The sequence below is a fragment of the Nyctibius grandis genome, chromosome 2 (assembly GCF_013368605.1).
Source record: "Nyctibius grandis isolate bNycGra1 chromosome 2, bNycGra1.pri, whole genome shotgun sequence".
In the NCBI taxonomy this organism is placed as follows: Eukaryota; Metazoa; Chordata; class Aves; order Nyctibiiformes; family Nyctibiidae; genus Nyctibius; species Nyctibius grandis.
The window spans coordinates 29003881-29016560 of record NC_090659.1 but is presented as its reverse complement, the minus strand read 5'-3'; the positions used below and the strand labels follow the sequence as shown (position 1 = coordinate 29016560).

The following is a 12680-nucleotide window of genomic DNA, read 5'->3' as shown; positions in this document are numbered from 1 at the left end:
TGCGGGAAGGATGAAGCGTCCGGCGGGACGAGCCGGACACCAGAACCGTGCCGGCCTCCCCCACGGCTCGTCTCGGTGCTCTGGAAACCCGGGTGGGTTTCTCCGACAGTTTCTCCGACAGTTCGGCGGCCGCTTAGGGAGCGCTCGCGGAGCCCATGCGGGGCGGTGGCCTACGGCCCCGCGCCGAGGGGGGCAGCGGCAGCGGCGGCCGCTCCGCCCCGGGCTGGGGGAGGCGGCGGCCGCCCCGTGGCAGACCCGTCCCCGGAACTGCCGGGGAGAGCGGCCGGTCTTTCCTTCACCTCCGCTCTCGGCGGTTCGGCATCAGCCGCCTCGCCCGCCGCCCCTCACGGGCACCGCCACGCACCCTCCCAGCGGCCAGCGGCCGGCTGTGCGGGCGCCCCTTTCCCGCCTCTCCCGCTCCCTCCCGCCTCCCCCGCGCTCCCTCCTACCCGCTCCCCCCGCCCTCTCCCCCGGCAGCTCCCCGCTCGCTCCCCGCTGCGCAGAGCGCCGTGCCGCGCCGCGCCGGCGGGGGCATGGAGAGCCAGCGCTGCTTCGCCAACCGCTTCGATGACTACCCGGGCAGCCCGGCGGCGGCGCCGGACAAGGAGGCGACGGTGCCGCTGGTGACGGCCACCATCGAGCGGATCCTGCGGGAGCTGCCGCCCCTGGGCGGCCCCCGCGGCTGCCAGGGCGGGCTGTACGGCGGCGTGGCCGGCGTGGCCTACATGCTCTACCACGTCGCGCAGTGCCCGCTCTTCGCGCCGTCGCGGGAGGCCTACCTGCGGGCGGCCCGCCGCGTCGTGGACGCCTGCCTGCGCTACCAGGAGGGCGGCGGCGAGGCCGACGCCGACACCCGCGCCGCCTTCTTGCTGGGAGGCGCCGGGGTGTACGCGGTGGCGGCGCTGGTCTACAGCGCCCTGGGGCTGCCCGACTTCGCCCGGCCGCTGGGCAAGTTCCGGGAGCTGAGCGAGGTCTGCGCCCCGCTCTCCTTCCTCGACTGCGGCTCTGACGAGCTCTTCGTCGGCCGCGCCGGCTACTTGTGCGCCGCCCTGGTGCTGAAGCAGCGGCTGGGCATAGAGGTAAGGGCGGGGGCGGCGGGGCGAGGGGCGGTGGGTCACCCCCGAGGGGACCGGTCCCGCCGTCGGGGCCGTCGGCGCGTCCCCTGGGAGCTGGCGGCGGTCCCTCGGGCTGGCACCCCGGCGTCCCGTCCGCGCTGCTGCCGAGTCAGGGCAGTGCCCTCGCTTCTGGTCCGCGGCAGCGGGGGATGCACCTGTGCTGGGGCTCTCAGAAAAAAAAAAAAAAAACAAAAAAAAAACGCCTTTTCCAGCTTGCACTTCAGGGGACACGCTTCAGGATGAGCCCGGGGCGGGGGACATTCTGTAGTAGCTGTTTCTCTGCAGCGCTCCTCCTCTAAAAGATGCACCTTTTGCAAGAGGGAGTGGGGGGCACGGGGCGTGCGGGATGCGGTCCCGCTGCTGGGGCAGGGCCCTGGCAACAGGGCGCTGCACCCCGCTGAACGTCGCTCCCCGGGTACGCCGAGAGCATCAGCTGTTGGTTGCCAGGTGGTGAATTATTTGGCAGGAGCCACCCCGGGCTTTTCAAGAATATTTCTGTAAAATGAAGTGGGTAAGAAAAGGAATAGTGCTGGGTAAAACAAGAGTAAGGAACCTTGTAATAATAAGTGATGCTGTGCTGTAATTTGCAAGCAAGGAAACAGATTTTCAGAGGCACTTGGTCTTACTAACCCCAGCATACAGAAGCTGGTAGTCTTTTGGAAATCTGGCCATGTATTTTGTTGCTTTAAATGAAGGAGAGCTGTTCTTTTCTGGGAACGTGAGATGTGATTATGGTTCAGTGTGCTGTTGATTTCAGTAGTCGGGACTTTACCCTAGGATATTGTCATTGTCAGTACTGAAATTCAGAGCTTCCACTGACTACAGCATGATAATTAATGCAACTGATTCTGTTTGCTGTGGTGTTTGTTACTAAGTGGTCAGTGCGGTATCTGAGCAGGGATTTGTTAGATTTTTGTTCCTGTCCTCTTGTCAGGTCCAATCTGTGTTTCCTCTGTTAATCACTGATTTGCAAGTTCATATGCTTCTGGCTTTCTTTCCTCCTGGGAGAGGAAGCAACTATTACAAGTAAATAAATGATGTGAAACCAAGTGGCTCTGCCCCATCCAGTACCAGTTACTGCAATCAGAGTCCAAGGAAATTAATTTAATGGAGGACTCGGGAGCCTCTAGGGTATCCAGAGAAGGCAAGAAGAATGTTAAGTCAGTTGAATGTTTTGATTGCCTGGAACAAAAATTCTTACAGCACTAAGCATTTACGGTAGCACACCATACATGCTGTTTCTTTGTACAGGATTGTCTGAAGAATCTTAACGATAAAAATGGTTATGTTATATGTAACCGTAGCACAACCAAACTTTTCATTCTGACAGCTTTTTCAATGAGAGGAAAGTTTTGTAGACGCATCGCAATCCTTCACGCAGTGTGCAGCACTGCCAGCCTGACCGGGTGGTTTCTCACAGAGGTATAACCCATCCCTGTTAGTTTAGTTTGCACTGGGGGAGTGTGTCTAGTGCCCATGTCAGTGCTTATGATGGTGTCATGACATACCAGCTGAATGAGGCAGCCCCCTGGCCTCTAGTGCTTCATTTAATTCCTTCATCTGTTTATCTTACGTCCTTGAGAGTGATCACTGAATAGTTCGGAGAGTAGGTGCAGTTACCTCTGACGAGCAGTTCAAAGAAGGGGAAAGCTCTCCTCTCTGCTTGCTTGCTTGCTGAAGAATTATACTTTACATAGCTGTAAAGAGTTAAACATCCCCACAGATGAGCACAGGTATGCACTTATTGTGGAATCCATTTAGCAGGTGGGTTAAGTACAATCATAGAGGGGTTTATTTTGCCAGTAAAACATATTCTGTGTCCCCTTGCTGATGGTTTAATCAGTATGCTAACACCCTTCCATAGTATTATTTATTTTGTCACCACATTGTAATTTTAAATGAATAGTGCGAGAAATAAAACACAATAATCTAAACTGTTAAGTATTAATAAAACCAACTTTAATTTTTAATTTTAACAAAAAATAAAAGTTTTAATTAAAATATTTTGCTCCTTAATGAAGAAAATTATGTTTTCTAGTCTATGTGTACTCATCCTTGAGCAAAATTTGAGTTCTTTGATAAATGTTCCCATCCTAATACAGAATTATTTTAATTAGTACATTACCAGACCAGACCCTGCATGTTTTTACAAATGAAGAAGGGGATACCCAGAGAGAGTGCATGTCATTTATTACCCAAGGTCAAACGGTAAGCCAGGTACATCCCAGAATAGAAGCAACGTCTTGTGATTCGAACCACTGGAAAATGCTACCTCCTGTAATTTGATTGTGCACAGTCTCACATGGCTCATTGCAGCATGTTTTCTTGGTTCCCAGGTTCTTTTTTTTTTGAGGACATTGTGCAAACATTTCCAGCACAAAGTGAAATCCATTCCTTACATTGAAATACAGCCGCTACTGCCCGTGTGGTTGTTTTTTTTCTTTGAAGAAGTCAAAGGGTGACCTATATGCAAGAAATTGCTTGCTCTTGAAGAAAGGCTTTTTGAGCAAATTCTAAAATTTATGTTGTGGGTTTGGTTTTTATTTTTTTCCGGGCAGGGAAGGAAGGAGACTGTTTTATTTCAGTAAACGCCAATTCAGCTCAGCTGCTGTGCACTGATGCTTCAGTTTCTTGCTAAAGAGCCTCCGTGTTTTAAAGCTTCACATGTTCTTCAGAAAGTTAATGGACTGTCCTGAAGGATCCAGTCTGTTGAATAACATTGACCTCATGTGAAGAAGGCATTTACATTCAGCTGGTTTTCAGAGTTTTAGGTTAATACCGTATTTTTCCCTGATGAATTAATTGAGAGTTTCTGCATGAGTAAGGATTACTTCAACAGTCAAGGCTTAGCAGCATCTGACTTTCATGATGCACTGTGCATTAGGAAGGATATTTGTTTTCATCCTTTCTTTGATTTCCATTACATTGCAGTCAATGCTTCCCAGGCAGAGATGGGTAAAATATTGTTTTAGCAGAAACAACATGTCATTTGTATGAGGAACATATAAATAAGGTGCATGTGCTTTAGCTGTCCTTAGTTGCTGTCTTTTCACTGTTCAGGGAAAATTCTGTTTCTGTTCTGTCATCTTTGGGTACCTCTTTTTCTGATGCTTGTAGTGTTCGTTCATTATGCATTCTTGGGGAAATCTGTCAGCCCTGCTTTTAATTCTCTTCACTCGGTCTCTGTTTGCTTCTGCAAACAGTATTAAGACACCATTAAACTGGTGGTCCCATCCCCCTATTTGGATTGTATTTTAACCTCTCCTCATTTTTGCTCAGTGATGTTTCTGTCCCATTTCGTGGTTGATGGAGCGTGGTGTGTCTCAGTAGTTGCACTTCTGGCAATTAAACTGTCAGATGACGGAGGTGAAGGTACAGAAGTTCAAGTGGTTTCTTGCATCACCATCCACTAAGATGTTACAGCCTTTTAGCACAGCTCAGGTTTTCTTTTAATAACTGCCTGAACTGATGGGCTTGACTGACTTCCACTAGCTCTGGGCTGCAGCAGAAAAGACAGCGTCAGATAGCAGTGTACCACGTAGGAGGCAGGGCAGCATTTTGTATGACTGCTTGATGCTATGGTTGCATTAAAGACTGTAGTTTTGAAAGGCACTGGGACACTGTAAGAGACCGTTGCCTGCAGCTGCAGTGGTGACAAGCTGGACCAGCACACTCCACCAGCAACATGGCCAAAACAGTTCCCTCAGGGGCTGAGCCACTGGAGTGAGTCTTGAGAGCCTGCAGAGACCCTAGGCTTTTTCATGCCATTATGTGGTTAAGCATTCTGTCTCTGTGGCAGAGGGACATCTCAGTTTCCTTTTCCAACAAGTGCAACGTGATGATTTGGTGTGTGTTTCTGAGGTGGTTGTGTTTCTGAGGTTGTTGTCCCATCACAGGGAGGACATAATTCTGATGTTATTCTGTTATGGAATGACCAGAGGGCAGTGGTCTTTCTAGCAGGACTCTGTTGAGTGTAGGGCCCTGCTAAAAACCATACTTACCCTGGCTGCTGTCTTTCACCAGAGCTTCTTTTCTCTTGGACCTTGCAAGATTGCAAATCAAGATGACCAACTTCACCTGGTACATGGAAAACAGCAATAGCATTGCTGTGCGATGTCTGGGATCTGGGTGCCACAGCAAGGGAAGTGTGAGAAACTTAGGCAAGTGTAGAGTCCTGCATCTGGGCAAGAACAACCCCATGTATGAGTACAAGTTGGGGACAGACCTGTTGGAGAGCAGCGTAGGGGAAAGGGACCTGGGGGTCCTAGTGGACAACAGGATGACCATGAGCCAGCAGTGTGCCCTTGGGGCCAAGAAGGCCAATGGCATCCTGGGGTGTATTAGAAGGGGTGTGGTTAGCAGGTCAAGAGAGGTTCTCCTCCCCCTCTACTCTGCCCTGGTGAGGCCACATCTGGAATATTGTGTCCAGTTCTGGGCCCCTCAGTTCAAGAAGGACAGGGAACTGCTAGAGAGAGTCCAGCGCAGAGCCACAAAGATGATTAAGGGAGTGGAACATCTCCCTTATGGGGAGAGGCTGAGGGAGCTGGGTCTCTTTAGCTTAGAGAAGAGGAGACTGAGGGGTGACCTCATTAATGTTTATAAATATGTAAAGGGCAAGTGTCATGAGGATAGAGCCAGGCTCTTCTCAGTGACATCCCTTGACAGGACAAGGGGCAATGGGTGCAAGCTGGAACACAGGAGGTTCCGCATAAATATGAGGAAAAACTTCTTTACGGTGAGGGTGACCGAACACTGGAACAGGCTGCCCAGAGAGGTTGTGGAGTCTCCTTCTCTGGAGACATTCAAAACCCGCCTGGACGCGTTCCTGTGTGATATGGTCTAGGTAATCCTGCTCCGGCAGGGGGATTGGACTAGATGATCTTTCGAGGTCCCTTCCAATCCCTAACATTCTGTGATTCTGTGATTCTGTGAGGCAGGACTGGCTTCAAAAAGCAGTGGAACAGACTGATGTGCAGTGCATGGAACCTGGCAGGTCCAGACAGTGAATTTCATAATATTGTGGGAGCGAAGGTACAAATGAATGAAATTTGTTTTCTTTCAACTCCTCAGACAACTCCAGATGATATTGCTTGTTCCTCACAGTCTTCCTTCCAGCTAGTGTTTTGTGACTATTGTGAGTTACTTTGCTCCACATTTTTTATTTTATTTTTTCAGTCTCTTAGAAAAAAATTCAGAAAATGTGAGAGGAAGGAGCATCCTGAATCCTGCCTACAACATGTTCATTTGAGACTCTTTAAACTGGAATGTAAAGGTATTCACGCTGAACATAGTGTTTATGAAAGACACTCAATGGGTTGGTCTGAGAAAGGGAGATCTGCAAAATGCCCACAGAAGAGATGCACTTCTGAGTGCTGTAGCGCAGGGTTCCCATGTTAGGCTTTTAATCTCACCTCTACCTGAAAAGGAAGGGTTGTCCTTTGAGGTGAGATTTCATTCCTTCTCTATGCCCATTGAAGTTCTTTCTCTGTGTGGAAGAATTTGCCACTTTATCTGAAACGTGGTGTTTGAAATGTCAAATATCGTGGTGCTCACTGGAGCTCTACTGATTTCATTATTTCATTTTATACAGGCCACTACACAGCCAGGATGTCATTTTTTGCCACAGAGGATTAAAATGAGATACCAGTAAAGATAAAAAGCTTTTGATCCTAGCCTGCCTCTTTTAAATGTACATTCTTCTAGCCATGGTTTCCCAAACCACACACAGGGGATAGATTTTGCATTAATTTGCTTAAACTGATGCATTTAAACCAGGAGTTGAAAATGGGAATTTTCTAAAGTAAACAGTGAAACAAAGGGAATTATTTACATCTGGATTTTATTAGAAAGCATTCTGAAATAGTTTGGGTCTACATTTCAGAATTTCTCACTTTCTCTTCAGCAGAGCAACATTAATCTTTGTTATTTTAAACAGCCTTCAAATTCTGGGATGGGGATGCCTTGATAATGGCCGCCTGGATTCAGTTTAACACAGTGGACGCTGAATATCCAGTTGTAGAGATAAAGTAGAAAATTTGACGTTGAAAATGTTAAATTTCAAGTGTATTGTTTAACTGCCAGTAAAAAGCACTGTAGTACAGATGTTTTGGTGTGGATCCTGCCAGGATTGGAGGTTTGACTGACACAATTTTAGCTACATACATTATATATTGTGTTGCAGAAATATGGTTTTCAACAGCTTATAGCTGAAGAGTGGCATTCGTCTGCCATCATCTTCTAAAAAGACAGTTTTATACAAAACCAGTGTCATATCACTGTACTGCTTTGTGCTGCTGGAAGAATGTTTGCTTATGCAGCAGCATCTTTTTGCTGAAAAAGCAACCCGAGCTGTAATACTCATGTTATAATACCAGTTTTTAACCAAAAAAAAGAAATATATTTATCCAAGGGAGTCTGTTGTATCCAAAATAGGTCTCTACTTTCCCAGCCTTTTTCTAACTCCTTTAAATTTCACATACTGGAAGTTAACTCTTCAACCTTGTCAGTTCAGTCATCTTCCTCATCATCACCGTGGAGAACTTTGAGGTCACCCTTTGGAGTTTGTCGGTACTGCTCCTTCACCTGCTAGAAGCAGAGGTGTTGAACACAAAGTGTCTTTGTCCTCTGCAGAGGAGAGAGTGCTGCCTCCATGGCCTTCCTGGCTTGAAGGTGAGATGTGAGGAACAAAATGCAGGAATCAGAACAAGGGGTTTTTTTTGTGGAGAATATGCTGAGCAGTTCTTTGGGCCTATGGAGTTTATCTGGTGACTAATCTCTGGAAGCATCCAGAGCTGTCAGAGCATTTGAAGCAGAGAGGCACGGGATCTCTCCAGCAGAGAGGTGCAGGGCTTGGGTGGAAGCTATTGTTCTTTGCAGCATTAGTTACTTGTCGTCAGTTTGGTGGCACAGTGCAAGAAGTTTCTCAAGCCTATCACCTCATGTTTTTCAGATTTTTGTATGTTGTGTTTTATACATATGTCAAAGAACTTTATTATAATACTGTGTTTCTACAGGTAGCTGTATTTGACATTTATATTTTGCTCCATGACAACGGCTAATAGTGATTTTTTGGCATGGTTCTCACAAAGGACCAAGAACCACGGTTAACTCCAAGGGTGACATAATAAGCAGCACTGAATGACATAGCAGAAAGAAAGAGCGTGTGTGTAGAACATGCATATATGGTGGAGTGTGTGAAGGCGGAGAAACAGGGACACATGGGAAAAAAAAGACATTTGACAGAGGCTGAACAGAGAGGAGGAAAAAAAGAGTCAGTAAAAAAAAAGATTTAAAAAGCAAAGTAATAAAATACTGGCAAAAATACAAAAATGGAAGTCTGCAGAGGGGTATCAGGATTTAAAGATGAAGGGAAAAATGCAAGAAATACCATAGACCATGGAGCAGGTGAGATTTAAACCTAAAATCAGGTTCTGTGTCAAATTGGTGTGGATCTGATGGCTAATGTACTCGATTTAAAAGAAAAGCTCAACAGAAGAGTAGAGACAGGGAGAAAACAGGTTAGGGGGCGGGCAGAGGAGTAAACTGCATTTCGTTGAGGAAAATTACTATTTTTGTCTGCCTGATTTTTGTTTCTCACACTTCTGTCACCATATTCTCTTTGCATAGGCTCACACACTTACAAAAATGGCTGTCATCACGTTCACTGCTTGCAAATTTGGAGCACAGCATTATGTCTTATATTGCATATTTTCATTCTCTAAGGAATAACTGAGATAACTACTTGATGCCTGGAAGCAAATAGAGAATCATAGAATCATAGAATTGTTTAGGTTAGAACAGGCCTTTAAGATCATCAAGTCCAACCATTAACCTAACACTGCCAAGTCCACCACTAAACCATGTCCCTAAGCACCACATCTACTCGTCTTTTAAATACCTCCAGGAATGGTGACTTAACCACTTCCCTGGGCAGCCTGTTCCACTGCTTGACAGCCCTTTCAGTGAAGAAATTTTTCCTGATATCCAATCTAAACCTCCCCTGGTGCAACTTAAGGCCATTTTCCTCTTGTCCTGTTGCTTGTTACTTGGGAGAAGAGACCAACACCTGCCTTGCTACACCCTACTTTCAGGTAGTTGTAGGGAGCGATAAGGTCCCCTCTGAGCCTCTTTTCTCCAGACTGAACAAGCCCAGTTCCCTCAGCCGCTCTTCATAAGATTTACACGCTAGACTCTTCACCAGCTTTGTTGCCCTTCTTTGGCCTTGCTCCAGCACCTCAATGTCTTTTTTGTAGTGAGGGGCCCAAAACTGAACACAGTATTTGAGATGCAGCCTCACCAGTGCTGAGTACAGAAGGACGATCACTTCCCTTGCCCTGCTAGCCACACTGTTTCTGATACAAGCCAGGATGCTGTTGGCCTTCTTGGCCACCTGGGCACTCTGCTGGCTCATATTCAGCTGGCTATCGACCAACACCCCCACATCGTTTTCCGACAAGCAGCTTTCCCAGTTGTGTGAGTCATCCCACCATGTTTCTGTGATGGCAACTAGGTCATAGTTTTCCTGCTGCACAGTGACTTCCACCTCCTGCTGTTTGTTGCCCATGCTGCGTGCGTTGGTGTAGATGCACTTCAGTTGGGCTATTGATCCCACCACCTTTTCGGGGGCAGAAGCCCTAATTCCTACATGACCATTCTCAGGCACTTCCATGGTTTCTAACACATCAATAACCCTTGCGTCTTTGCTGCTATGTGGATCTTCATACCCTACCTCCCCTGAGATAACAGACCAAAGGACCTCGCTAGCACACTGTCCCTCAAACGTTGGCGTGCTGCCCCCAGGCTTATATCTAGCAAGCCTCATTTTATCCCTTTCCCATTTCAAATCTAGTTTAAAGCTCCTTCAGTGAGCCCTAATAACTCCTGCACAAAGATCCTTTTCCCCCTTTGAGACAGGTGTACTCCATCTGTCACTAGCAGGCCTGGTGTCGTGCAGACCAACCTGTGATCAAAAAACCCCAGATTTTGCCGGTGGCACCAGGCTTGGAGCCAGATATTGATCTGCTGGCTCTTCCTGTTCCTTCTTTCATCATTCCCTGATACTGGAGGGACAGAGGAGAACAATACTTGTGCTCCTGATCCCTTAACCAGTTGTCCCAAGGCCCTGAAGTCTCTCTTGATTGCCCTTGGACTTCTTGTTGCAGTTTCATTGCTGCCTACCCGAAAAATCAATAATGGATAACAATCTGAGGACCGTACCAGGGTAGGAAGCTTCCTCGTCACACCTTTAACCTTGCCCCAGGGAGGCATCAGACTTCCCTTCAGAAAGGAGTCTCCCATGACAACGACCCATCTTTTTTTCTTTATGAAAGCTGTTTTGACGCAGGGCTTAGGTCAACTTAACCTCGGCAACACCTCCGAGCTAGCGGAACCATCATCCTCATCACTGTCCTGGTCCCCTGCCAGGTCCCAGGGGCACCTCGGAAGGTGGGGCAGTCACAGAGGAGTCGCACCTGCTGCACCAGGCAGGAACGTGCTGCCATTGCCCCTTTTCCCATAAGTCCCTCTGTTCAGCCAGGCGGAGAGAGGACAGGGAATCCCCCCTGTCATATGCCCTGCCTGCCTGTGGGGCCGGGACGGTAGGGTGGATTCCCGTAGTCTCTCGCACTCCCTGACACTCCTCACCCTACTCACCTCCTCCCGGAGCTCGTCACCAAGCAGAGGAGTTCCCCCACCTGGGCACACCCCCCACAGCTGTGCTCGCCGCTGCCGTCCGGTGCTGATGGGAGAGCAGGGCAGACCCTGCAGCCGGGCACCAGGGCGGCAGCGTGTTCCCCCCGGAGCTCCGTCTGGGAAGCCGCATCGGTTGTGGTGGGTGCAGAGCTCAGAGAGGCTGTGGCTCTCTGCCGGGTGGATACCGTTGCCCCCCAGTTGAGCTGGCAGAGCTTCAGCGCCCGTCCTACGCGCCCTTCCATGTGAACTGCCACGCCACGGCCTGTTCATGGTGCTCCTGGCCCCTAGTGCTCCCCAGGGACTTCTTTTATATGTGGGGAGGACTTGGCTGCTGCTGCAACTGGTCCCGTCCGGGTCGCATCAGCTGCTGTGGCAGGAGCTGCGGGCTGCTGGCAGCTCAGCTTCCCCTGAGGTTTCCCCGGTTTGGGAACCCCTCTGTGCACCACACTGGAGCTCTGCACTGTGGACCCTGCCAGCACCAGAGCTGCTCCCCTCGGCAGCTCAGGGCTCGTTTTGGTTACATCGCGTTTAAATCTCCCGCTGTTGCTCCTGGCCCTGCCCAGATTTTTCATGAAAATATGGGCATTTTCATGAACATTGCTGTACTGCTTCTGACACTGACATTTTCCTATTACATGCATAAAATACTATAAATTAGTATGTAACCTAATGCTGTTAGTAAAGCTAGCTTTGGTACCAGGCTAAAGAAGCAGAAATGTGAAAGACTGAGCTGCTCCTGAGAGGAAGAAAGAGCACGAGGCTAACAACAGTTAGTGGTGAAAGTGTAACATCCTCATCACTTTACAGCACTGAAATGAAGGGATAAAATTAAGACTTAAGTTTCTCTGTGGTTATTTAATACACATTGTTAGAACGTTAGACTTGTACATAAATCATAGCACAGCTATGCATCGCAACTAGCAAGGCCCAAATATAGAAACCATCCTCTTCCTTCCTCTCTCCTCCGTTAAATCAATAGACCCGACTTCTCTGGTAATTCAGCTGGACAGTCTTAAAATCAACCTGCCACCCTATTGACAGGCTGTGTAAAGACTGAAGAGCAGTTTACTCAGCCAGTGAACCCCTGCCTTCACCCTCACCTCCAAGCAGTAGAGGAGCTCCGTAGAGAGGATCAGGAAGGCAACTAAAATGGGTAAGTCCCATGAGCGTGCTCTGCTGCTGCAGGAGCATCCCAGCACAGCGTGGTGTAAGGCATTTGCTATAAATGGGGATTTTGTTTGTCAGCCAACTTCTCAATTCCACCTCCTTTTTAAAAAATCAGAATTCAGTATGTGCAATCAGGTCACCATTTTTTGATAAGACAATCTGTCAGCATCCCTCTTTGTCTGTGTCTGCCATGCAGTTCTTTCACCATTGACAAGCATAAGATTAAGCACCGAGTGATGTTGCATAACCTTCTGGCCACTCCATTACAACAAAGCTCAATGAAAATACCCCGTCAAAAACAATTATTTCTTATCTATGTTGTAGGATTATTTTCAAGTGATAGTTAATGAGCTGATTAATTTTTCTTGGAGTAGCAGGGCAAAATAATTGAAATAGCTATTTCCTTTCAGGCAGACACTATCAAGAAGTATCTTAATAGTAGTCCAAGCTGTTGCTGAGTCATTTGGTGTTTCTCAGCTCAGTATATTTTGATGTCTGAGAGCACAACCATAAATCTATTTTTGCAGCAGATCAGCATTCCTGAATTCCTCATTTTAATGGCTTAATCTCTTGTTGAAGAACAGTGGATCATGAGCGAGATAGAAGTCAGATAGCACTGAATGACCCATGGGAAAACAATGTGGCAGATAAATACACCTTCTAGCTGTCCAAGGCATCTAGTTATTTTGTGTGGCTAATCTTTTTCTT

General features: G+C 47.9%; 1 protein-coding gene across 1 annotated transcript in view; it reads left to right on the top strand.

Annotated features, from left to right (window-relative positions):
• The first annotated feature begins 533 nt into the window (after positions 1 to 533).
• LANCL3 (LanC like family member 3) overlaps positions 534 to 12680 on the top strand; it is a 48469-nt gene continuing 36322 nt past the window's right edge. Inside the window, exon 1 of the mRNA XM_068395254.1 lies at positions 534 to 1079. Within this exon, the coding sequence (XP_068251355.1) occupies positions 534 to 1079 (546 nt within the window). The remainder of the gene's footprint in view (positions 1080 to 12680) is intronic.